The sequence below is a fragment of the Taeniopygia guttata genome, chromosome 6, assembly GCF_048771995.1.
Source record: "Taeniopygia guttata chromosome 6, bTaeGut7.mat, whole genome shotgun sequence".
Lineage (NCBI taxonomy): Eukaryota > Metazoa > Chordata > Aves > Passeriformes > Estrildidae > Taeniopygia > Taeniopygia guttata.
Genome location: NC_133031.1, coordinates 18,131,920 through 18,159,121, shown reverse-complemented (window position 1 = coordinate 18,159,121; position 27,202 = coordinate 18,131,920). Strand labels below are relative to the sequence as shown.

General features: G+C 43.8%; 1 protein-coding gene across 14 annotated transcripts in view; it reads left to right on the top strand.

Moving 5' to 3' along the window:
• The window catches only part of PAX2 (paired box 2), a 98,029-nt gene that overhangs the window by 49,385 nt on the left and 21,442 nt on the right, over positions 1-27,202 (top strand). For all 14 annotated transcript variants that reach the window (XM_072931031.1, XM_030275967.4, XM_072931030.1 and 11 more), the window contains 2 exons: positions 20,578-20,753; positions 22,565-22,691. In XM_072931031.1, the coding sequence (XP_072787132.1) occupies positions 20,578-20,753; positions 22,565-22,691 (303 nt within the window). The remainder of the gene's footprint in view (positions 1-20,577; positions 20,754-22,564; positions 22,692-27,202) is intronic.

Genomic DNA, 27,202 nt, shown 5'->3' with positions numbered 1-27,202 from the left:
CTTTTCCTTATATCTGTCTTTTTAAATTTGATTTGTTCTAAAAATGAGGGCAAGGAGTGAACTTTTTAAAGAATACTGACTGACCGGTTTGTTGGGTTCAGCTCTGACTTCAGTATGTTGTGTTGCTTGTTGCATGGAAAGACCTCTTAGATCAGGTGGCTCAGTGTGTTGTGTGTGCTGTAATCCCAATGCTGTGCAGTGCAAGAGAACATGAGAGTTCTCTGTCATATGTGGTGAGAAAAGAAAGCTCTCCTGAGATTGATGTTGCATTTTGAGGTTTTGCTGGTAATTTTCTCAGTATTGGTTCTGGTGAGATTCACATCTGTAAGTTTTTGATCCAAATAAACACAGCAGTCCTAAAAATAAAAGGCAGTCATCATGTTCCCTTTCTCCCTTATACAAAGTAAAACTAGATGCTAGGACCCAATCCAGCTTCTGTTAAAGCAAGTGGGAAGATTTTTGCTGATGTCATTGGAAATTGGATTGGGGCCCCAGAGGAAGATCCATTTCCCAGCTAGATGGCAGTAGGGCCCAGCTAAGAAAAAAGTGCAGCAATGGAAGTCAATGCCTCAAAGTCAAAAAATGACAGGAATAAGAGACAAGTATTGCAAACCTTTCCAGCATTTGCCATCATTACATATACAGGAAACACTGACATTTCAAACTGAATGACACGTTTCTCTAATGGTTGTGCAGATCTCCTGGCAGTTATTTGGGGGTTTTGTGAATCCCTGTTCTCATACAGCCCAGTGTGGTGATCACCATCTCTCAACATGGTGCCTCCAAATCTCATTAGACATGAAGCTCTTCAATCTGGCTTTAGCTACCATTCAGGCTATACCTGGAAAGATCATCCCACTTTAGATGCAGCTACAAAGTCACTTCCAGCCTCAGAACCTGAGCTTTCTTTGGAACAGTACAATTAAACACAGAAACAACAGAGCAGCCATCTAAGACTGTGACACTTCACAACGATTTATTGACAGTAAGAACTATTCTTTGTGTCTGTCCTTAATTCATTCCAGATTTGATTTAGGCAAGTGACACTATGCAGCTCCTTGTTGTTGGCCAAGTGCCCACATATCCCACTAGGAATCAAAAAGGTACCAACCAGACAATCCTGCAGATGTTGCTTCTCTTTATCTCTCAGAGTTTTAGGTGGCAGTTACATGACATGATTGCAACTGCCTTAGATAAAAGCCTTAATCCTACCATCCCAGATATCTGCTGCAGGGACATGTTGTGCTCCTGACCCAGAGAAAGCTCCTATGGGAATCCCAGCTAGTTGCTGAACATCTCTAACCATGAGCTGAGTTATCTGGGCTCACACTGGCCTTCAGAAATGCTGAAAATATCTCCGTTTGTGGGCCTGACTCCTAAGGTTAGAAGGGTTCAAAGGGAAGTTTTGCAAAGACAGTGACCTGCACTCATTCCTGGGCAGTCTCCTCTGTTGCTGTGAACATTCTGATTGTTTTTAGTTGAGATGGGGAGTAGGAAAAGTTTCTCAAGAGATATAATGTGAATATTCTTTCATATTCATGCTGGAAGCATACACCTTCTCAGTATTTCCCAGAGCTTCTGAACACTTTTTTTGCAGTTTCTTTCTTAACTTCTGGTTTTATTCTTACACTGAAAAGCCCTTGTGAGCTTTGCACATCTACTTTTCAAGCATTTAGGGAGTGGTTCTTCCCTAAAGGAGGCAGAAGAAGCAGCACTGCTCTTTCTTTCCGCTCTGTTGGACCAGCTCTGCTGCAAGGATTCCTCTGTGAGGAATGCAGTTCAGCAGAAAGGGGAAGTACCAAGCTGTTCCTGAATCACCAGTTCTGAAAACCTTGTTAGCAACCTCTGTGATGGCTGGGGGGAACAGGGTGGGAGAAAGACAGAGAAGCTTCTATGTGAGCACACCCCCTCCCCCAGGTCCTCCTTGCTGCAGCTGGTGTCTACATTAGACAGTAGCACAGATGATTAGGAAGAGGAAAGATAATTATGTGTCAAGATGATGTAGCAGAACTCCCGAGCTGGACAGAAGGAGCCAGACGGATGCATGAGGTGGGCTCAGAGATGGACGCTGACAGCCAGGTGTGTCCCTCAAGGGGAGTTAGAGGGAAGAGTGGGAATCCCAACCTACCACATATACTAGGTTGCAAGTGCAAGGGTGGCCTGGGCCATGCATGACATTGAGAGAGAGCTAGCTGGGAAGCAGCTCTGAGTGTCTACTAGTCACAACAAGGAACTGTCTGGCCATGAGTCTTTCCTCAAAACTCAATATGTCTTCCTCAGGTGAATACCAAGAACGGATGGTCAGGATTTGCCTTGTAAAGACCAAATTACACTTTTGTTTCAGTTTATAACCAGTGATTGCAAAACTTCTGACTTTGATAGAGTTGGTCTCCTGCAATTTTGAAAATAATTTGACTAAAAAGTTCACCACCATTTGTGTAGCACGTTGTGTACCATTTCTTGTGTTCTGTGGGCATTGCCAATGGAGCTGTAACTTCCCTCTGACTATACACCCACCATCTTCCAAAGGCAGAGGTCACCCTGCAGCATGTAATGACTTTCTCAGGACCAGTGAGGGTCTTACACTACCAAGTTGCACCAGAAAGCATGAATTCCTGGCTCTTCATGGTTTGAGCGTTGTAGTGCTCCGTGATGGCAGGCCAACCATGTTCAGCAGGGTCATTGTCAGATTAAGAAGCAGTAATATGATGACCAGAAGGACAAAGGGGAAAAATATACAACTATTTCTGCTTTTTCATAACCCCTTAATTGACAGCTAAAAAAGAATGAGAACTGAGGTGACCCAGAGGCACTAACAAAAACTTAGTATCTCTCATATTGTAGTCTTGAGAACTATACAAGGAGAAGAAAAGGAGAAATGCAGAGAAAGCAAAAGACAGATAAATAGATAGAAAGATAAATAGATGGATATAGATGAATAATTAGATAACAGGAAAAGAGTATATCTAGCTGCTGCCAGCATACCACAGCATCTTCAGCTGGGTGAAACTTTAGCAATTTTAAAAACCATTCTTATGAGACACAGTCCTTTCTTTCTATAATGGGCTGCAAACAGACTTCCTGTCTAAACCTAAATTCTCATTTGGGATTCAACTTCCAGTGAGGTTGGTGCTGTAACATTCTCAGCATTATTAATCTTGGTCCTTGACAGTATCTGTAGCATTTGACAGCATTACTGGCAATAATATCTGCAGTGCCGACAATGGCAGAGATAATATCCCCCAGTATTATCGACATTAGCAGGGATCATATCTGCAGCCTGTTATTGGTGGGAGCAGACGTAATGTGTCCAGTATTATTAGTATCAGTAGTAATAAAACCCAAAGGCTTGTTAGTGTGATCAGTGCTAATATCAGCACTAGGTTTGTGGGAGAGGAGGGGACGGAGTGATTGCTACTGTAAATGGCAATAATACTCAGGCTGTTTGCAATAAAGGAATCCCCAGCAGAGATGGGGGAGCAAACCCGAGAAGGCAGAAGTCTCTCCTTTCCATTCTTCACTTGTCATTTTGATGATTAGACTGAGTTACATTGATGCCTAGTAATGCAGGGCTGTGTCAGTGCAGGGGGACAATGAGGAGTCATCAAGATTTCTACAGATCTGATGGTGTTTTCCAAGAAGAATTAGGTGTATCAGTGCAGATGGTTCACCATACTCCTCAAATGGGATTGGGCTATGCTGAACAGGGTGCTGCCCACTATCTGTAGGAGCATCTGTGCTGGTAATCCTGGAGCTATAGGATAGGCCTGCCCTTCTCTTTGGTTATGCTCATATAATTTTCTGACTGTTATTGCCACAACACCCTCTGCTGAAAATCAGTGTATTTGTTACAGGTGGTTTTCTCTTTCTCACTTCAAATGGGAGGACTCTGAGTGCAGAGTGGGGTCTTGAAACTGTATAGCTTGGGACTTTTTCTACCTTGCTGTGATCTCATTTTTGTATTGGGAAATTAAAAATGCCTCCTTCTGGTGGAGTGTGAAGCAGGGATATCTGTGACAGTCCCAGTACTGAAAGTTGTTTTTTAAAATACTGCCCCAGGACATAGACTGTTTTAAAGACTTGAGTTCAAAATTTTCTTCAAGTGGAAAGTAACACAGAGCAGAGAGGTGTGTAATGTGTTTTTGAGCAGATATACAGCAGCTGAGTATGCCACTGCAAATATGATCCCATTTGTGTTGTTCAGAGTGGCAGGGATAATACAGTTTGAGAGATGTAGCTATGACATTTCAGATGACTGTGTCACTGTCAGTGGCACACAGTATGTGTTTGCAGGCAGTTTGGTTGTGGTTATCCTGTTGTAGCTATCACTATAGGTTGTGGGTCTGCGACACTAATGATGAGATTAACCGTATCACTACTTGCTCTGCTGCCCCATTACACTCAAGGCCATTACACTTTTCACAGGAGCAGCTGTGAATTGTTTCTTGTGGTATATTTGCATCATGGCATGCAGTAAGGTTGTTTCAACATGGTAATTGTTGGTTCATTGTTGCAGTTTCTACTGTGCTGTCACTGCAATTCATAGAGTTGTTACTGCAGCTGATATAACGTGTTGGTTGGAAACAGACTGGCCATGACAGTGAAGTCAATACAGCCATGTCACTGCAGCACCATATTCAGAATGGCGTGTTTTCATGAAGTGTGATATTAGTGTTCCAGAGCATACTGGGGTCGTTTCAGAACATAGAGTGTGCTTATGCTGTCATCTGCAGTATGGTGATGCTTTGCTTATGCTGGAGTTGTACCAGAGCAGAGGTCTAGCCCAGAACTGTCCTTTGGGGAAATGCATTCATTCATTTTTCTATGCTGCTTGCATATGTTTGCTACGAATATGAGTGAGTCATTCCACTTGACTGTGTCATGGCCTGATGTATGTTCATCTCTGGGCGTATTAGGTATATTTCTGTTCTCCTCAAACCCTAATAATTGTTGAAGACAGGGTGTGTTTGGACTCCTGCCGGTGATGAAACAGCACTACTGTCTGTGGCAAGCCTGCAGTGTTTCACAGTGTGATTTTTTGTCACCACAGCTGACTTGTTTGTGTTATTCTATATGACTGCTTTATTGCAGGTCAGCAATAGTCTTAATGACACTGGAGACACATGCAGTTATATTGCCTCAGGTGCTAACCCCATGTTCCAACCATCACACAGAGTTGTGGGGTGTACACACAGCAGTTTATGGATGTGCAGATGGGCTGAGCAGATTCTGGAGTCTTTCACACTCTCACGATGTCTTTCTCCTACTTTCCCTGGGACTGTTGTTACATGCAGCATGGCTGAGTTTCCAGTGGCAGGCAGCTTGCAGCAGTGGTGTATCTCTGCAAACAGGAGCAGACACAGGGAACCAGGGTCACAGTGTTTATACACACAAGTCTAGGTAACATTCCCTGCCATTCTAGATGAAAATATAAATTGAAGAGGGAGTTTATTTTAAGTAATCACCCACTTCTCCCTCCTGAAGGTCTTTGGCTAGTGAGACCCCTGGAAGGACATAAGAAAAGCACCTGCTACTCATCCTGCACCTCTATAAATAAACTGCAGGAGGATGTCAGAAAAGGGAGAGTATGTATAGGAAAACAGAGGAGGGGGAAACTGGATGAAGCAGAAGACAATGAATAAGCAGCACAGCAGTGGCAGAAATGTGGGCTGCTGCACCAGGAATCTGGAGGTCAGTCTGTAAGCAGGAGAAACAGGATATGTGTATTTCTGCGAGCGTGTCTGCACACACGCTGGGAGTCTGGGGAATATGCATTGCTCGGGAGGAAGTCAGGTAAGGGAGAGTTAACAGCTTGCATCACAGAAAGCAGTTTAGAGAGAATGCCCTGCTTCCAAAGCTTATGGTGCTGCTTAGTTTGGCAGGGACTGGTATTCTCTGAAGACAAGCTGGTCTGGCTTCAGTTGTACTTGTGTGCATCTCTGATTGTGTATTTGTGTCTCAAATCAGGAACAAATCCTGCATGCCTGTTTGTTTTTTGTATTTCTGTGTTAGGATCACTGGTCTCTACTTATCTGTGCTTATGTACTGGGGGGAGTGGCAGCTTGGACCCGTATTTTTGTGCATGCCTGTGTAGACCCAGAAAATGTGTATGTTAAGCTGTGTATAATATTGCCTAGTAGGAGGATGGATACTGTGGATCATATGGATGTTTGGGCATGAAGGCTCAGTATTAGTGCTATGTATTTTTATGAAAGTGAGGTATTTGTACTCACATTTTGAGCATATATGTGAATGTTGCATATGTGTATGTATATTCTGAGTGTATGTGTTGTTATATACTTGGAGTATAAATGTATCTTTGTGGTTGCTGGATATGAATATGTAGCCTGCTAGTGCTGAACACTTCTGTATATAGTTTGTACAGATGTGTATTTGCATTGAGGTTATATATTTGTGTGTATGTTATATATATATATTTTTATATATACATGTTAGTTGTTCTAACTATATGCCTGTATAAAGGCTGTTTATTTATGTAAATATTTTGTATTTGTTTACATTATTTGATTCTGTACATGTTTAAGGAAATTACTTTGAGTTACAGGTTTTCATTTAGTTAGTGTACATATACTTTTGTAAGTTATTTATTTATTCAGAAATTACATTTAATTGACACGCACCTACATTAGTACCTCTGTGTGTCTCAGTTTGCATTCTTGTGTCTTTAATGTTAATTTGCTATGTTTTGTGGGTGCTACTTATGCATATAACCTTTCTTTACATTTATTTGTGTGAGTACCATGAGTGTGTGCTTTTCTGACTGTTTATTATGGGTATTTAGTTTGTGGTTAGATCTTTTTCCACTTTTTGACTCATTCTTGAGAGTGGTTGTTGAAGCTCACATGTCAACAGGAGTCAGGCAGCTACAACTCCTCCCAGTGTCTCTGCCTCCTCCATGGATCTACCTGTGCAAAGGCTGCTCCTCAGTTTCACTAGATGCCTGCATCTCTGGATCTTCTTGTTCACTTTTGATGAGTTTTACATTGGGTCTGCCTGCAATCATGGAGGTGACTGTTACATGTTTTCATGGATGTTAAGAGTATGGGAGTCAGAGTGTATGGTGTCTGAATCCATGAGGGCCCCAGGTTAATGCACAGTGGATTACAGAATCAACTGCAAAAGTAATCAGAAATCACTGGCAATGTGCAGGCAAATGGTATTTTAGAGGGTTGTTGGTGTAAGAGTGAATGAGGATGCCATGACCAGTGAGAGATGACACTGATTTGGGGTCAAGTGACATGGCAATGAGACATAAGGGCAATACTACTGGGGAATCAAGGTGACATGGCACTGAGACAAAACATGGGTCACAGTGACATGCCAATGACCCAGGCTGATCTGTCAGAACAAGGGAGAGCTGGAATCTGTCCATCAGCTGAATAAGGCAAGGGAAAACAGGAGGAGAAGGGTAAAGAAGATCAGAGGCAAATCAACAGACCTGTACCTGGGCTATAGGACCGAGATCACCAGCAGTTTGGGACATGCAGTGTCTCCATGGGATCAGTTGTGTCCTGGTGTGAAGGGCCAGGGCAGCCTGTTAGCAGTGGCTGTTTGCTCACTCTGATGGAGAGCAGGGATAACACAGTGATGACATCAGGTGGTGGCCATATCCTGTGAAGGTAGCCATGGACCATGGGGACTGTGTGGGCAGGGGCATTATTCCCAGTTGCTGGAAAAACAAAGAACCTAACAGGCAGTAAAACAAAAACAAAGGAGACTTGGAAGCACCTGACAGCCCTAATTCATCACAGCCCAAGATTTTTTTCCCCCCTCATGTTCCCATTATATTTGTTTGTAAAAGTGGAAATCAATTTTGAAGGTAATTTTCTGGAAAGAATGGAAGGGAGGTGGGAGGGCCGGATAAGGCAGAGATGGCAAGAGGAAAAAAAAAATTTAGGCCAGGCACAGCCCAGGGGCAGCTCTTGGCAAGGTGAAAGAAAATTGCATATTCAATCTCCATCCATGAATCTCCCTTGCTGCTGCCCGCCTCCTGCTCAAAAACAATGAAGGCTTTCTCCCCTACGCTGCACAACGCCTGAGTATCAGCGCTCACTTTAACTTCAGGGTCATTAATTCACCTGATTATTGCAGGAGAGGAGAGGGTTGCAGAGGCATCCATTCTAAAGAGCCCTCCCTTAGCTCATCCTTTGATTAGTTCAGGGTGGGGGGAGTTGAGATAATGTGTTGTCTTGGACACAGTTTAAAATGGGAGGGGTTGAAGAGGGGGTGGAAGGAGGTAGAGGTAGAGAGGGAAAGATGTGGCCCGCTTGTTGTGGAAGGGAGGGTTGGAAAGCAGTCATTCTTGCATCCCTCTGCTGTGGTGTTACTGCAAATTAAAAGTAGCATGTTCCACTTCGTAGCTATCTTTCAGGGAGGGGAGGGGCATGGGTATATGTCGGCATGGGGATGGGGGGGATCTTATCATTGCTTCCTCAGCAGCCCAGCGTAGTGTCACCCTGTGAGGTGACATTTGAATTTACAATTCCGCAGAGAAAAGCCATTAATTCACAAATTAACATTTCTCCCTCTCTCTCTCTCTAGCTCTTTCTCTCTCTCTCTCTCTCTCTCTCTCTATCTCACATGGATGTGCAAGCAATTGAAAAGACAAAGGAAATAGCCTTAAGGAAGAGACTTTACTGCTACTCTGTCTGTGCAGAGATTGCTACTACTGCTTCTAGATAGATAAACCAATTACCTGAGCTGCTCTGCTCATGGCAGCCTGCTATTACCTCCTTTTGTAGAGCTGATTCCATTGCCGGATTACACTATGTGTATCTCATTAATGTAAACCAGCATGATACTGGGCACTATTTCTGACCCTTCTTGCCATAGCCCCTTGCTGCAGTGGAAGAGGGAACTGGGAGAGGAGTTGAAGACAGGTGACAGTAGGCACAATGTACTTCCTAGAGCAGGCTACACACAGAGCTCGTTAGAAGACCTGTGCAAAGCTTAGAGGAGATGGGGACTTCCCTTCTGTAGAGCAGGTCACATGACATTAACCCTGATCTCTTCCATGTCTTGGTGAGCACTGAGGGTGCTGCTGTGCAAGAGGCACAGCGTATGGGCATCAGGTATGGGCAGTCCCTTGCATTCTCAGCCCTACACAGAGTTTTCAACAGGTGTAGAAATGTGCGTGGCAAGCAGACACAGAGGTCTGAGTATAAAAGCTGCGTATCCATAGCTGTTGCACAGGAGTGACTGCAGCAGGAGCTGACTGACTCACAGAGGTACACAACAGAGCCCAGAATAAGAAGCAAGAGTAAGCACTTCAGTCTACCAATTGAGAGGGGCAGATTTCTCTGTAGGGCAGCTCCATTGAAAGCAGGTAAAGAATGCCTGTGGAGATGTTCTCAGCTGAGACTAACACTAGACATTACTTCTACGCAGCTCTGTTGTCTTCTAAATCCCTCTTGTTGCTCTTTCCTGCCACAGTCTTTCTGACATACTTAACTTCTGCTATCACTGCTGCTGTGGCTGCTTGGATGGCACATATACAATATAGAAACACAGACACATGTAGGCACTCAGCCACACATCTGTGACACTGGCAGCCTGGCTATGCAAACTCATACCTCTACAGACACAGCTTTCCTCACCTGCTCTGGTGAGGTCTCTTCAGTGGCTCCAAGACTACTTACTGTGGGGCACACTGGCAGTCAGCTTTCTGAGCACCTTCTGGCACTCTCTGCAGACTGCCTTGTAGGAACATGCTGACTATCCTGCCTTTTAGCCTGGTCACACAGCTACGTGTGTTTGGGGAGAAATGTCCAAGCAGTGTTTAAATAAATACTTGCACATACTAATGTTCAGTTATCCAGGTAAAATAAAAATTGATCAGAGTGGCAGTTTCTAGAAACCTAGTCTCTACATGCTCAGTGGTTGGAGCACGTGCCTTTCTTCAGCATTGCCTTGGGTCCTTAAATCTTCCTACAAACTTATCCTTTTAACAAGAGCATCTGCCTCTCTGACATTCCCTGTGGCCCACACCGTGCACAGCACATGGCTGGGGAGCATCATCCCGCAGCTGGTGCTGGAAGACGGATCACGATCAGCGGAGGAATCGGCAGGCACTGCCAGTAATTCAAACCATCCTGACCGTTCAGTGAACCTGAACCTGCTGACCTTGACAGCACTAGACAGAAGCGGCCTCAGGAATCCCAACCTTTAGAGAGGCATTGGCTGGAGGATGGCTCCTGCTCTCTTCCTTTCTTTCTTTCTCTTCGGTGATCACATCCAGCAGCCAAGGGGGCCCAAGAGTCAATCCCCAGTGCATCAATTAGCTCCTAATTTGGCTATCTCTGCACTCCCAAGTCTACATCAGTAACGTTAAGAATTGCTTGCTGTTCATAGATGTAAATCATTCCTATAGAGGAGTGTCTTCTTGTGCTAAAAGAAAACACTAAGCACCTTGTTCTCAGTCAGGGCCACAGAAACCCCTCCTTCCAAATATGGGAGCTGCTGCTCCTGCTGTTTGGAAGGAAAGCAGAAACCCTTTACTTCCCTGAGTGATAGTATCAGATCCTCTAGCCTTGTTTCACTGGGTCCTGGGGAAACAACAAGATCTCACCAAACGATTAGCCCGTGAGAATCTTGACTGGATAGATGAGGGGCAAGGAGGTAATTTGATTGGACGGGAGAAAGAAAGAAAAAACTGTGTTTAATTTTGTCACCAGACCTTGCATTAAAGAAATACAGTTTGTGAACATTTTATGACGCTTTCAGGAGTTTCAGGACTCCGGGTATCTCTGTAGCTTCCAAGCAAGACCTGATAAGACAGCATTTTGTGTTGGCCTGCAGAGGCTAAGCTAATCTCTAGGATATTGCATATGAAGGACAACTCTGTTAGTAGTAGCTGGCTGGAAAGAAGCAGTTACAGATACATATTTGTATCTATCTATTGACACACACCAGATACGTACTGTCTTCTGCCTGTCTCCATCCATAACTCTTTGAAGGTGATTTTTCCAAGAATCAATCAGATAAAATAAAGGACGCTTTAAATAGGTGTCAAATGCAATTAATGCCCATTTTAAGGCCCTTTAAAATGTCAGACTTTTGTTAAGGGGCCTAAAAATATTGCCTAGATCCACATTTTCCTTTCACTTTTCCTTCATTCATCCAAACATCCAACTGCTTACATCCCAAGAGGTTCAAGGTACAAAGGCCTCTTCCCACAGAGGTCAACAGCTACATGAAACACATATGAGTACAGTGCCAGAATAGGAACCAGGTCATGGATATCACAGTTTCCTTTTGGATGTGCATCAGCTCAGGATTTCTTTCTCTCTTTGGTCCTGCCTTTTTTTTTGGTCAGAGGAGCTATTATGTTTTTAAGCTAGGGGATCTGCATTGGAACAGATTTGTAGACATCTGATTAAACCTTAATGAGGTGATTATTATTATGAAATGTCCATCAAACCTTGAGTGCCTTCTACTCCTCTCTTAAATCTCTAGAAAAGGTTGTTATAAAGGACAGGTATACTTCCATACCTGGTTTCCCAAATTACCTGGTGTTCTTTTGCTTTGGCTTTTGGCATCTAGTCTGAGAAGAGGTAGGCCTTGAACAGAAAGGTTGACTTTCCAAGAAGATCAAGACTGTTCTAGAGCTTGGGACAACTTTATTAAATCCTAGCAAACAAAAAACAATACTCCACTAGCTAATCCTCAAATATACTCACGGGTCTTCTCTGCAGACACCTCACTTGTTTGTGAAACTGATTGCTGCCCATGGCTGGGCCCTCTTTTGTTTGGAGTCTACCTCTTACAATTTGCAACATATCTGCAATATACATTTTATAGAGGTCACATCAGTATAGGTTCCTTCATGAACCTATAATGGCCTTCATGTGACCTTATGCACAAAGATGACAAATTATTTTACTAAATGGTTTACAGTTATTATAGGAACGAAGATTCAAAAAAATATTTTGCATGGTGATATTTCAAGCAAATTGCTGCCTATTGCAAGCCTGTAACTCTTTCATTGCATGGCATTTCATAATTATCCATCTTGTATCATATGTTGTTTATTAACCTTCCCATTCTTAAGATCTCATTTTCTACTAAAATGTGGCTGACTCTCAGGTGGACCATGGCAGATGTTGAACAATACAGAGCATCAACTGTGAAATTTTGCTGTGCCATGTCCAAATGAAACCACAGGAGAATTAAGATATGCTGTGGGTAATCACTCAGGCTGGATTTTGTTCAGGACAGCCAGGTTAATGTCTGCACTCTTGCAAAAAATGCCATGGGAATTTTAATGACTCTGAGTGATTTGAGCCTTTGTTTTATGGCACGTCAAAAATGGCAGCTCTAAAAACACTCTGCTTGAATACTGGTTTAGTGCTGACTCAGAAGAGCTTCCAATAACATGATTCACAAGTATCTGGCTCAGGGGCAGCAGTCTCCTGTGACTGATGAGGTTAAGGTAAAAGTGTACATGAGGGGAAAATAGGTGGAAAGAAAGGAAGGGAAAGTGTAGAGCAAGGGAAACAGAAGGAAATTAAGAGGCATATTTGTGGGGGACCAAGCCAATGGAACCAAGCAGTCTAAAGAAGAATTCGTATTTCTAGACTGTGCATTAAGGTGTCCATTGTCTGACCCAGATCTGCTGAGTCTATATGCTGGTGTCCTCTCAGTGCTCTCCACTAGAATCTCAAGGATTCCCACAAACTGGGAGGTGAAACTGGATGGTGACAGTCCAGCTCTGGGCTCCCTGCTTTGTGCCTAGCAATCGTGATAGCAGTGTTGATTTCCATGTCAGGCAAAGCACTGCTTGAGGAAAAAAAAAAACCCTCCAAGTGTGGCGGTGTCAGCGCTCGCTGTTGTTCGACAGTGTAAAATTAAATTAATAAAGCCCCCAACACAGGAAAACATAACAGGAAATTAATGGCCTTTACTGTCGCTCTGATGCAGTCATTTGCAACCCTGCTTTCCGCACCAAAGACTTCATAAATGCAAGCAGTTTCTCTAAACAAGCATAGTTAGGGCTGCATGCGGTGTAATTTTTTGTGTTGCTTCTGTCCTTTGGAGCTAACAAAAGCCACCCCTTTTTATATGGTCACCAAGGGGAGTCCTGCCAAGAAGTAGCTCCCCAGCAAACACGCTTAGGAAGATGAGAGAAGAGAGTTAAGTCATGCCAGTGATGCTAAGAGCATCACCTTCTCTGGCAGAGGGAAAGCATAGCTTCTGGAGCCCTGCTGCCCTGCAGCAGCAGCTATACCCAAGGATGCTGCACTAAAGGCAATGTTGTGGACACCACAACAGCATAAATCAGGATAACCTTCTGATAAATTTTAGGATGTAATGTATGAATGTAAGAGACTTACAGATTTACACTGACCAGAGGATCTGGCTCACTGGGCGAGAGTGCCAATTGCTACTCTGTCAATGTAAACAAAGCCAGTGTACTGGATCCTAGAGGCAGCTGCATTTCTATTTGTCTAACAGACAAACCTAATAGCACTAGTAAGAGATACTGGACCTAGGAAACTACTACCTAGGCTAAAACCCTTACCAACACACCCACACATGCTGTAGTACATGTTGTACACACATCTGAGACAGCTGTTTGCATCCCAACACCTGGAAAGATTTTTACTATCCAACACAGACTTAGTTTCCCAGATGCTCTTGTCCAAATTTGCAATCATACACTTAGATACAGTAGTAAATACATATGATTTTCATATGCATATACACACTCACTTCCTTAAATGAGTTTTGCATGCTCCATGATAATCCAAGACACATCTGAGCACACACTTCATTACACATTTGCACACACAATTCATTACATTTACATTCTCATTGAGCACTGCCATTTTTGCTCATGTAAGCCCTGTATTCAAGCTGCACTGCTCGTCCCTACTCCATGTAGGGTACTCAGTCATACACAACCCCTGTGTTAGAAGCACTGCTGTCAGGCACCAACACACATCTCACTCTTCCTCAGTCAGGCACACTCACTTCCCTGCATGAGCAGCCTTCCTCACTCATCAATTCCTCATGTGAGCTATACCCTAATTTCAAAACATAAAATCTGTTTCTGAGCCTTTCTGCTTTAAGCCTGCTCATGTAAGAAATACACACAGTTGATGTGTTGCTGACACACTTAAACTACAGAGACACATGGACTAGCACAGTACTATCAATTAGCATACTGAAATTCAGGTTTGTGGATTCCCTTGAGGCAAATGGACACAGGAATCTGAACAACTGTGGAGTTCATGAAAGCTGATGGTCTTCCTTGAGGTGATAATCCTCCAGTATTTATGTCCCACTATCCCTATTTCTGCAGGATACTGTACATAACCTGAACTTGTACTGTATCTTCTTTCACCATCGCAGCATAGATCCCTGGTAACTTTCCTTCTCTGTGCATTCCTGAACCTTGCCAGCCACTTCCATGCTCCATCATCTCTATTCTGCACTCACTTAGCATCCTTCCCATCTGAATTTGAGGTTCATCTTTCTCCCCACCAGTTATCACAATTAAAGCACTCAGAATTTTTGCAACACTACTACATGCTAAAACACAAAACGGACACATCTAGAGATGAAATCTTCTTTCACACTATCTAAAAGACCACAAGAATTCTCCTGGAATCAAATGTAAACCAAAATTTACAGCCTTCCTTTTCCAAATCTCTAACTAGTAGGACAAGAAAGTTACATAGGCGAAAAGATCACCAGATTAGGACTGCCAGTCCTTGTGCTTATCCTTACTAGGGGGAGTACAGTATTAGCTGAATAATTACTGAGGATGCAAACAATGTCTCTAGAAACATTGTGACAGCTAGACTGGATCAGGAAATCAGTATCAGACAATCCTGGCCATCTGCAAAGGTCCTTGTCCTCGGTCTCTCTCTTGGCTGGGGGTCAGCTCAGACACAGATGCAGGAGGTCTGCTATTCCCAGCAGGAGCTTGAGACCAGGGTTTGAAGGCCAGCTCTGCTAGTGCTGGGGTCCTTCATGTTGCACCGAGTGCAGCACGAGGGTCTGCACAGCGCTGGCTGCCGTGAATGACAAGCACTGGCTATCGATCGCGTTCTGAACCCGGCCCAGCCGATAGAAGGTAATTAATGACTCCATTTGCCTCAGCACCGAGGAGAACAATTGAGTTTGAAACTGCAACAACTGGCAGTGTGGGGAAAAGCCCCCCGGGATGGACAGGAAAGCTGCCTGACAGGCCCAGCTGCTTGGGGACACGGGAACACATCAGAGGGGAAAAAAAGAGAAGAGAAACAGAAAAAAGGGAAAGAGCAGTCTTAACACAAAAGTGTGATTTGGGAAGGGGCAGTACATGTATCCACAAATGCTCAGGGATGGGGAGAGGGCTGCTCTGAGTCGAGCACCCCAGCAGGAGTGGTACAGGCAGGCTGCAAGAGAGGACAGGGTCGCCTTGCTGGTGCAGAGGGACAGCACTGCAGCAGCCAGCTCAGCAATACTGCATCGGACAGTTGTGCTTCCCTCAGAGTCTTTGACAATTAGATGGGTTCTGCTGTGTCACCTGGCTGGCAGTTCTCATGCCAGTCACATTCACTTTTATTATGACTGTGATTTTTATTGATAGAGCTGCAAGGGCCCAGCTGAGATCAGGGCCCCACGACACTGCAGGCAGTCATAAGGATGGTAACAGCCCCTTCCCTAAAAGAGAGCAGTATCTCCAGGTTTGTGTGGTAGCTACACAGCTCCTCATGACCTTCCTAGATGTTTCTGTGCCATAAAAATATTCCTATGTCACAATACTTCTGAGTTATTTGTTGAGATGGTTCTGTCCCACCCTGAGCAAGAGTTCTGTCTGTCAGTTGTAGCCAGAGAAGTAATGAATTATGCTACTTTGTGCTACTAGTACATTTTGGTGTCTTTGTGGCTTCCAGACCTGAGAATGTCTCTTTGTTTTGGAATTATTTAATGGGCATATTCCCTGTGTCAGATGTAGTTAAGTTTGTTCTGTTGCTCTTTGGCACAGCATCTCCTTGTTATCTGTCAGAATACTTCTGTGACACCCGTGGAGCATTTCTATGTCTTGTGTTGAGGGTTTGCTCTGAACATTCACTGTGTGTACTCCCTGTACCTCAGAGGAGAGATATTTCCTGTCACATATGCAAGGCCTGATCACACTGACAGCAATGTGCGCCTTTGTGAGGGACGCAGTGATTGAGACCATGGTTTGCCTCTCAAGCTGTTTGTTAAGATTCTTATGATTTAAAAGAGAGGTTTCCCTTGCCAATAAAAGGGAACTGGGAAAGGTATTGATGCTGCTTTCTATTGGGTACAATTAGAACAGTTACCCACATGGCATCCTCAGACATCCTGCAGCTGAAGTCTTCCTTTACCCCTTTGAACAGGACCCTTTCCAATATCTGCTTTCTTGGAAAATACCTATTCCTTAAGCGTTTATTCCTAGCACTGTTCTTCATCAGCTGAAGTGACTGTTGCCCACCACAGTGCCATTCCTCCTGGGATCTGCTAGTCTTTCCCAATTCAAATTTTCTCTGTAAGCCCTTTCTTCACTAGCACCCACAGCCCTCTGATGAACTCCATCTCTTCTCCAAAGTCCTCTCAGTTTTTTTTCTGCCACCTCTGCTCATACCCACATGGCTGTCAGCTCTCATACTTTGTGTATTACACTATTTGAAGCTTCTCCTGATAGTCCAGCTTACAAAGTCATATGCTTGGATGAGAATTGTAACTTTGATCTAAAACCAGATATAAGTGTCTGGTCCTTGCAGTTTCAGGGAAAAAATGAAAACAAATCCTCTGGAGGTTTTGACACCAGAAGACAAACTCAGGAGACTTGCAATCATTTGGTTTTGAAGAAAATAAAATGATCAGTGACTGTGAATGTCTCAACTTTAGCAACACAAGACATACAGATCTGTCTTTCAGGATCACCTCTGTGGAACTTTCTCTGCTTCATAAGTAAAATATATACACACAATTCATATAATTGCTCTGTGAAGTTTGAGATTCATGCATTCCACCATTATTAAGCCAAATACTACTGCAAGCTGTTTAGACAAGATCTGCTTTGAGGTGCCCTACAGGCCTCTGTCAAAAGTTTCTTTGATTTCACAGATTTTAAAGCATAGGCTAGGGCAGAGTGGCCCATCCCCCTTATTCCTCCCTCTCCCCTCCAGGAATTTCCACCTAAACTAGAGCATTGTCTTTCTCCTTACAACTTTTGCATCCCTCTCTATCCATTTTCTAGCTTTGATCATTCTTATTTCTTATTTAACCCCATTATTTACTCTTCTCTTTCCTTCATCCTTATCTTTTATTTCCCACAGACTGTACAGATTCTCTCTCATCAGCTGGTTCTGGGTTTCCCAAATACACATACACGCTTATGTGTGCACATGCACACGCACACAATCTGACATAAATAAATAAATAAATAGAAAGGTCAGTGAGCAGAGCAGCAATAACCCCTAAAACAGTACTATCAGAGGGACATGATTGATCAATTGAATTCCATAGCGGCTCAAAAATGTGGGATTAAGTAGTGTATTATACGCACAATGAGTTGAGGCATGATGTTCATTTCAAGTTCATTTCGCCAGCCCTCTGCCACCAGATCAGGCAATCAATAGGGGCAGCAGATATCATATATCACCTCTCTCCGTGCTAGGCAGAGAGCACCATAATCTCCTGCAAATTTAGAGTGACAGATTTGTCAAGATCTGAAGGGCCTCTGAATAAATGAAGGAAAAGAGACTCTTACAGCGACTCAGGAAAGCTGTGATTTCAGCCTCTTCACACAAAGGCATGGCCTGTGCACATGCAGGAGACACATGTGCACAGGGCTCTGAAGGCAGACAGAATTGCAAATACCTGTGCACGTGTGCACAAATCTTGTAATCACTCAGGGCCATTCACTAAGGGTAAAATCTAGTTTAATGACAAGCAGTGAAAGTTTTACTGTACATCAGTTCACTAACACCAAACACAATGCGGAGTTTAAGGCTGCCATCCTTGAAAACCAGGTATAGCCAAAACCAGCAGCTACAGACAAATGCCTGGTCAGGTATGTACTGTGATGCAGAATCTAAAGAATAACAGAATAATTATCTACTGCAAAAATACCCATGTGTATTAGCATCATGGTGTGTATGATCACACACACTGACTGACACATGGAAAAATCCTCAAAGAGAAACCGCTTCAGAGACTGCAGACAGGTTGAGGCTGATACAGAAACATTTTTTTTTTTTTTTCTGAGTCTGGACCCAGGAGTTCTGTGCTAGCTTTCTGTGGGGAGGACCAGAGTTCTAGTCTTCCTGAAATTCAATGCCTGCAAAAACAGCCCAGTCCATCTAAAACATGAAAACTGTACTGACCCACACAGTGTGCAGTCCACCAAGACTGATCCTTGCTTTGTTTTCTTAGTCAAATCTGTCAAGAACTCCAGATTTCAGGAAATTGATAACTTTCTCTTGGGCAAATAAGCCTGGGGAAAAAACTCCAGTAAACAGCCTTGCTCTGGCTTGGGGTGGTAAAGAAAGAGAGAAAAGGCTGCTTGAGGGAAGGCTGCTGGCAGGGACAAATCAATATGTAATATTTTCTATGGTCTTGTGAGTGGTACTGTACTACGCTACTGTATATAATGTACTATTGATTATATCATATCATATAATCACCTATAAACGGATATATCTCATAGCCAGAAGGCAGCAGGCTCAGTCATAACTCTGGGCCACCAGTTGGGCATTAACTGTGCCAGGAAAATACCATCTTGGCACTGAGCTAAAAGCATTTGTGAGATAAAAGAGGAAGCAGCAGAGTGGTATTGTTCTGGATGCTGCACAGTGAATGCCACTCCAGGCTCCTGGGAGTATCATGTGTCCATGAGCACCTCATGATTGCATGGAGGAAGGAAAAGGTCTATACAAAACCCTTGACCAATTTCTTGAGACAGCAGGTTTCTGAGATTCACAGACTGGAGGCCACCAAGAAAGGTCTAAGTATGAGGCATATTAGTGAAAAACCAGGAAGATAATTACAGCACAAGAGGGAGAACCTGATCTTAGGTTAGTCAGGGTAATAAGGCAGCCAGACTTGTGTCTGATGAAGCACAGTAGGTAAGGATTCAGCATGGAGAGTGTGGAGGTATATCAGTATGGATGAAGGAGGGGATTATTACCAGGCACACCAAAGTTAGGCTGAGATGTGACAGCAGAAAGATACTCAGCACATTTGGAGGCGATTATAATGAGAAGACTTGCCTCAGATGAGATGAGGGATTATGACAGAGGAAGATTCACTTCAGCTGGGACAGGAGGTTATAACAGACAGACTCACCTTGGATATGACAGATGCTAATAGCAGGAGACTCACTTGAGATAAAAAGGGGTTATAACAGAGAAAAATGCACCTCATTTGAGTTGGGGGACAACAGAGGGAAAAAAACCCAAACTAAACCCAAACCCAGATAGGTGATCAGATGGTTTATCACAGGAAAAAAAAAATCACGTTGGATGGGGCAGGGCATTTATAATGGACTCACAGCAGAGGGAATGAGTGGGCTGCAAGAGATATGGGATGGCACAACAGAAAGAGAGACATCCTGGAGCATGGCAGAAGGCACTTCTATGAGACTGGACTGCTGTAGGGAGGGCTGCTGTAGGGACAGAGATGCACTTCTAGGGAAGCTTCTACCAGAAGGCAGCTATATTCTTAGCAAGAACAGAGTAATACCAGGAAGACTGAATCCCACTGAACAGGTGGGAATTTTGTAATTCCCACCTAGGTTTTGTAATACAATAATTCATTTTGGATAAGAAGGGAGACAGGCAGAGACAAAGATTCATCTCATTTTGGAGGGAGTTTTATAACAGAGATATGGGTCACAATAAATCACAAGCTACACATAGGTGAATGGGACAGAAACCAACATATCTTGGATGAGACAGCTGCCCCACAAAGAGAGATTTGTCTCTGGTGAATCATGGAGTCAGAAACCAGATTTCCCTGTTATCTAAGGAGGATGAAAGGCTCATCTAGGATATGATCAGCTGAAATTATAAGAGTGGTAGCTGCTCATAGGACTGCAGGGCTACAACAGAGACTGGCTCCCCTCCAAACTGTAAGAGAGCCTTTTTCCCATTGCAGGCTCCCTCAGTCCTCTCCAGTACAGCCCATCCTCAGCACTCTTGTTTCTCTGTGAACTGCCTCTCCAGTGGTCTTCTAGCGATGCTAATCGCTGTGCTTTGCTCCCATTTTATGCTCAGCAGTGGAGATTTGGCAATTTTTAACACTGAAAATCAGCGGAACCGAAACTCATCTCTGAGCTAAGCGCCATTCTCCACAGCCTCACTCATCCTGGGCAGGAGAATCCCACAGAACCCACTGGAACAGCCTGGCCACTCCATCAGAGAGAAGGGGACTCCTCTTGGGCCCCTGCAGCCTCCTCTTCCCTCAGGAGTGGCACAGCTACCTGGGTGGAGGCACAGAGTGTCCCTCTTTCCTGCTCTGTCCTTGTCCTGCATCCGTTACCAGTCCAAGGCAGGGTGGTGCTAACTCCCTGTTTTCTCTGTCTGTGCCCTGCAGATGTATCCGAGGGCTCAGTTCCCAATGGAGATTCCCAGAGCAGCGTGGACAGTTTGCGGAAGCACCTTCGTGGCGACACTTTCACCCAGCAGCAGCTGGAAGCTTTAGATCGAGTTTTTGAGCGTCCTTCTTACCCTGACGTCTTTCAAACATCAGAGCACATCAAATCTGAGCAGGTGAGGGCCTGGCCTGGTAATGGGAACCTGCAGGCACTGAGAGGATGATGGCAGGGAGATTCCCTCACCAAAATCCTTCTCCCCCTCTCCATCCCTTGTACTGACACTGACCCATTATTGCACATACCTTTTACAGCCCTGTCTAGCTGTATCACTGTGCTTATACACAAGCTTCACCTCCTCTGGTAAACTTGCCATATACATGCACACTGTACTCTCCCTACGCTCCCATGACTACTTCTCCCTCTGCACACAGACCTGTCTGTACCTTGCCATGAGCATGCCTACCCCTCCATCCATGTTCACTGGCAGACAGCACTGCATAGAGACTCCTGCACCCTGAGATCACACTGGTGACCAACAAGCCACAGGGTTGGGTTTTAATGGATTATTTTCCTTCATGGCCCAAAGCTAAGACTTGACTTCTATATCCAACATAGTTTTCCACACTTCTGCAGCTCTGCCTACCTTTTCTTTACTCCCCCGCTCTCCCAGCCTTTTATCCCAAAAGCTGTTTGTCTTAATAAAATGAAAATCAAAAGTCTTTTTAAACCGCCCCAAGCCATAAACCAACAAAGGAAGAGAAGGAGAGGCTGGCTGTGGACTCCCTTCATCCCAGAGTCCCTGGGTTTATTACAATGAATAACCTTTATTTACTTTCATTAGACTATTAAGCACCAGCACAGTCATTTTTCCCCCTGAAACTCTGAGCAGGGCCCATAAAGCAAATCCAAAGCCTAATTGAGTTCATTTTAATTTCTCTCCGATCACAGCGAATTACTCTGGTGATAAATCAGGGGGCAGGCTCACCCCCAGTAGAAGGCCTAATTTGCAGCTAATTACAAAACTGATTTCTACAGGAAGATCAATACAAGAAGGAATTGGAAATGACTAGGCAGTCCTAGCCAAGCAGGGACAGGGGCGGGGAGGGGGCAGCATGCATGGAACCTGCTGGAGGAGGGGAAGATGTGGGGAGGGGGCTGGGGAAGTGCATGGAAAAAAACAGAGGAGAAAGAGCAGAAAATCAGTTTTAATTTAACGTAATATTAATCAGAGCAACTTTTCCTGCTGTTTTGTAGCCTTCCTGGTTTCTCCAGCTCCCGCGTCTGGTCTGGAGGCTGCCACAATAAAAAGGCAATTACCAGAGCCTTTCGGACAGGACACCCTTTCAGATTCAATGGCTCTCCCCCTCCCACCCTTCTGTTAGCCATGTGGCTCCCCCCTCCCCAATTTCATACCCCAATGCACAGAGTGACAGAGGCAGGGGATGAGACTTCTTTGTTTTTAAAAAGCTAGGACAGAGGTAACAGTGGAGGGGAGACAGGCGACCCAGGCAGAGACCCTGGTGACAGTGGGCCAACTCTGGCTGCTTCCTACAGCCTGTCCTAGTCATGTCATTGTAGTCCTATGCCCCAGCTGTCCTTGTCACCAGGGTAAACACCTCCCATCTCCACTCAGCCAAGAGGAGGGGATGTGGATTACCCCTTTCTTTTCCCATGGGCTGGCACAGATAGCCATCCCCATCCCCACAGCATCGAATGAGGGCTCAGCCATGCCACAGATAATAGGCCAGATCCCTCACCTCTCTTCCCCTTCACAGCATCAAGCAGGCAGGTGGGACAGTTCATCCTTAAACACCCCTCCTCATCCCCCTCAACCCTCTTGTCACTCTATCTTCTCCATTTCCTCCTCCTCCTCCTCTTCCATCTGTGCAAGGGTTTGCATCTCTCCTCTTCCTCCCCCCCATCTGTACACCCTTCCCTTTCTCCCATGGCATCAATAGCGAGCTGTCTTTCTCCTCTCTTCCCCAGGGTAATGAGTACTCCCTCCCAGCTCTGACCCCTGGTCTCGATGAAGTCAAATCAAGTCTATCCACCTCTGCTAACCCAGACCTGGGGACAAATGTGTCAGGACCCCAGACGTACCCTGTGGTGACCGGTAAGCTGCCTGACCAAACAGCAGAACCAAGCTTTTTATTTATTTCCCTCATCACCATTAGCTTCTGCTTTTTCTGCTAATGCAAGATACCCCTCTGCGGCAAACAAGGAAAGAGACAGAAAGACTGTGGGGAAAATAAGAGTTCAATAGAAGTTTGAAATTCAGTGTTGGCAGTTTTGGGTACACTTAGATGTGTTCAGGTGTGACTCAAAGATAGGCAAACCCAGATGTGAATCACCAACTTGTGTGTCCAGATGGGGCTTAATGCTGGGATGCTGGTGAAGGACAAATATGTCCAAATATGCACTGTGATTGTTTTCCTTTGTATCTGAGAACAACAGGGTCATGGCTTACACAATCTCCACTTGGTTATCTTTTGGAGAAATAATAGTTTAAGTTTTATTCAGCCCTGTCACTTGGAAGGGGCATTTGCAAAATAAAAACTGAGATCTGCTAAACTGCGACTGCTAAACTCCCTCCTCCTTAGGTCTATGAGTCTCCTAGGAAAGCTGGCAAAAAAATTTGTTCACAGCCTTTCCTCATGTGTGGGCACATTAAACTCAGGTGTGTCTGGAAGAGTAGAAACTGTGAGCAAGCATATGAAATCAGACAAATGGGGATGCAGAGAAATAGGAGGCAATCCTGTAGCAGTCACTTCACTGAAACTTCCTTTTTACTGGTGCCACATGCAGAACCTGAGTGGCACAGGTTGGCCTGGGGCCATGGGTCACTCCCACTCTGTCCTGATACTGGTGTAGGCTGCCTGTCCTGTGTGTGTCTAGAGCCATAAGGAAGTATTCTGGTGCCACAGCACTTCTTCTCGAGGCCTTAGTTGCCATCAGTGGCTGCTCACACAGCTACAGAGTTGCATATCTCCTCCTGGGTAGCTAAAGTGGCTGCAAGGCTCAAGTGACTTGCTCCTGTTTGGTATATCCCCCTTTCTCACAACTTTTGTAGCCTCTCTAGAAACCTTGTGGCAGAAGTTGAGAATCAACTCACGACAAAGAGGTCGAAGTCCTGTTAGCAAGGGAAGAAGCTTCTTGTCCCTTGACCAAAAAGTTGTCCCCTGGTGGCGCAGAATCAAGAGCATTGGAATATGTATCTCAATTTTTATTTTCAGAAGCCCCAGCTAATAACCCCTGATGTCGGGGCAGCTCATGGCTGAGGCAGGCAGTCATTTCTTGTTCAGCAAACACTGAGCAAAGGCATATTGTTGCATACAACTTTTGGCTACCAAGAACTTTGGGACCAGGCAGGATTAGTAAGAGTTAACTCAAACACAGTGGACATCCAGTGTGTCTGCAAAATCACATGGGAGATGAACTATATTATTCAGGAAATGTCTAGAAAGTATGACATCTAAGACCTTTTTCATGGCTTTTACAGCTAACAGGCTTGATTCAGAATCCTTGTAGGCATGCAGGTTCTTGGCCAACCAGGAAAAAATGGCTTAGCTGTGGCAAAATTTTTCTAACTTTCTTTGTATTTGCAAAACTCAGGTTTTGTTCATGTACTGTTTGGCAGATCCACATCTCTTACAGGAAATATCTTCTTGTCTTTGAGGGGAAAGCCAGTAGGAGAGCAAGGCAAATCCCCACAGCTAAATGTAAAGGTGATGTGTCTACAGTCAGAGTTTAAGATTCAAAGAGGCCATGAAAATAATCCTTTTTAGTCCTTTTGCCTAAGCGAAGATGGTGCATTCTAGCTTGTCAATGTGACAGGAGGCTTCCTGAAGGCTGGGACACTACACAAGCCTTGGACATGACTCTCACAAGAACACAGCAGGAGACAGATCTGGCCTTACAGAACAGACTATAGGCTGAGAAACAAAACTTTCATCATGTCCCTCCCACCCTGTGCTACCCCTACTCTGTTCCCTGCCACATTCCCTGCTCAGCTTGAGAACATCCCCATCTGATCCATCTGGATCCAAGAGTGAGAAAAGTTCATTTCAGACCCAGCTTGACATTCCCAGGTGGCAACTTAGCACTAACATCTCAATCTGTATGCGACATTTCAATCAGTGCAGAGGAACAAAAGCAGAACTATTAGCACTGGGAGCTGTTCACTGGTGGTAATGATGGAGAAACTCAGAAACTGGAAATGAAAAGGGGAAGAAAAAGCCCCTCAACACCCTGAAAGGCATCAGGGGAAGAGGGGTAGAGAATTTTTCCTGTACACTTAGGCCAAGATCCAATGTTTGGATTAATGGTGCCATTACCCAAGAAAGGACTTCAGATAATGCTCATTCTTAAAATGTTTTTGCTGGCAATTAAATGGTTGCAGGTATTGATCTTCATTGATCTGATGTTCTCAATTTGCATAATCTATTAAAGATGAATGATTCATGATATGTTTGCTATGGGGCTGGGCAATGCTTTCAGGAAGGACCAGAGATGTGAGGAACTCAGTCCTGCTTCCTGATCTACCCCAGCTAGGAAATTAAGGAAAAGGCATGCAGATTTCTTTGGTATCACCCAGGTCTTCCTCCCAGGAAGGGATGTTGGTGTAATAGTGAAACAAACCTACCCATTCAGGGTACAAATTCTGTGTGGAGTCACTTCACAATGTGAGATTTAGAGCTTCAGTCTACAAGCAAGTCTCCCCAGCTTAGTCTTCCCAGACAGAAAAAAGCATAGCTAGGTCTTTCCAAACCATAGCTGTATGATACCAGATCATACAGTCTTCAGAAACTCTTCCTTTCTGAAGACTTAAGAGAAAATCCTTTTCTCTAGCTCATGACCTAGCTGTTCTCAGCAAGCTCTTCCAGCTCACACCATTCTGAGACTACACCCCTCCAAAAGCCATCAAACCATCAAAAATATGTACCTACCTAATGTCATGAAATGTAGTGAGATAGTTAAGGAATAGTGTTGCTGAAGACCCTTTGTCTGGGAGCTTCTTGGAACTGAAGAAGTGGAAATGCTGCAAAACAGGCAGCAACCTCTTCAACGTGCCAGAAGACCTTCCCCAAAGTCCTGGGCACCTATTCACTGACACAGCTTAGCACCACAGCTATGTACAGCCCAGCCTTGCCTAGCACTGCCAATATCAAACACTCCCTTTCAGACAATTATTCTACTAATACAGGGCTCACTTAATACTCAAATCTCTGAAAGCAAGTAAATAAAACCATTTTTTTACTATGGAGCAGACAGGTCATCCTTATTTCTCCCTATTAAGAATGTGCAAGGAATGTCCATGAATGAGTTGTCACTTAGTGACTTGTTGGACACTAGGCTAGGAAACCTACCCTGCTGTCCCTCTTATGGAACAGACAATGCAGAAATTTTCAACTGCCTTGTGAAGATTCAGAGAAAGGAAAAAGTTCATGGATTTTACTTTCCTCCAGACCTCCCCTCTCTGGAATACAATTAGGGGTTTTTTTTCAGTTAATATTTTTAAAATTCATACATGAATGTATGCAAAAAAGTTGGAATTACTGACAAAAAAGGATACTTGTTATACTTGAAAGACATAAAGTAGTATTCAAACAGAATCTGATTTGCAGGAAAGCTGTGATGCTAATCATGGGGAAATCACTGGCTAGATACTTGGAAAGATTTTCTGAAATGCTAAACAATCTTTGAGAACTTTAGCCTCCTGGAAGGTGAAAAGATACTATTTCCTTCATTTCATATTAGCAAGTGAAACAAAGAGAATTTAGTTCAGTTCAGTAACCTGGTCATTTAAAATGAAGAAACAAACTCTGATGTGAAAAAGCAGAAACATTTGTTTTCCTCAAATTAAGTGAATTAGAGTAGGGATGAAAGGATGAAATCTATTAGTTTTAAAATAGGGCTCTTAAACCAATCCAAATTCCTCCTTTTAGTATCCTTTCTTCCAGTTAATAAATAATGTTTTTAATGCAAAACCTGCTTAGAAAAGCTCGCTTGTTCTGTTCTAGTATATTTAGGAAGTCAGGGAACTTATGGTCATTTTATTTAATTAGCATGAATAATTACAAATACTGTTTTTAATTTAATTCTAATTTCTATCCAAATATAACTTGACACAGATAACAAGTAAAAAGTTAATAATCTAATAAAATGATAATATGGACTCATCGTTCACTATTTTTCCATGCAATAATATGTGAAGACAAATTATATTAAACAACATAATTGCTTAAATAAATGTGCACATAATGTAGTTCATCTACTTAGCAAAAACTGAAATAACTATGTTTAGGGTGAACTTTGTATTTGTCAATATATTTGTCACCTCCCATAAAATTCAAGTTTGTAGAGAACAGTCTCACAGTGGAAATGTAAGACAAGTTGATCCAGCTTGCTGTTATAAATCATGACTAAAGCTGACCATTACATTCAGTTGTACTTCTAATGTTACAGTGAGAGTGGAAGTAGTTCCTTCTCCTTTTCCTTGTTTCTACTGATGAAAAATTCCTGTCTTATTCCAGTCTACTTTAACCTCTGATACCAGCAAGCAACTACTCTGGCCAGGGCTTGACTCATCTGACTTAAGAAAACCTGTTTAGCAAACTGCTGCAG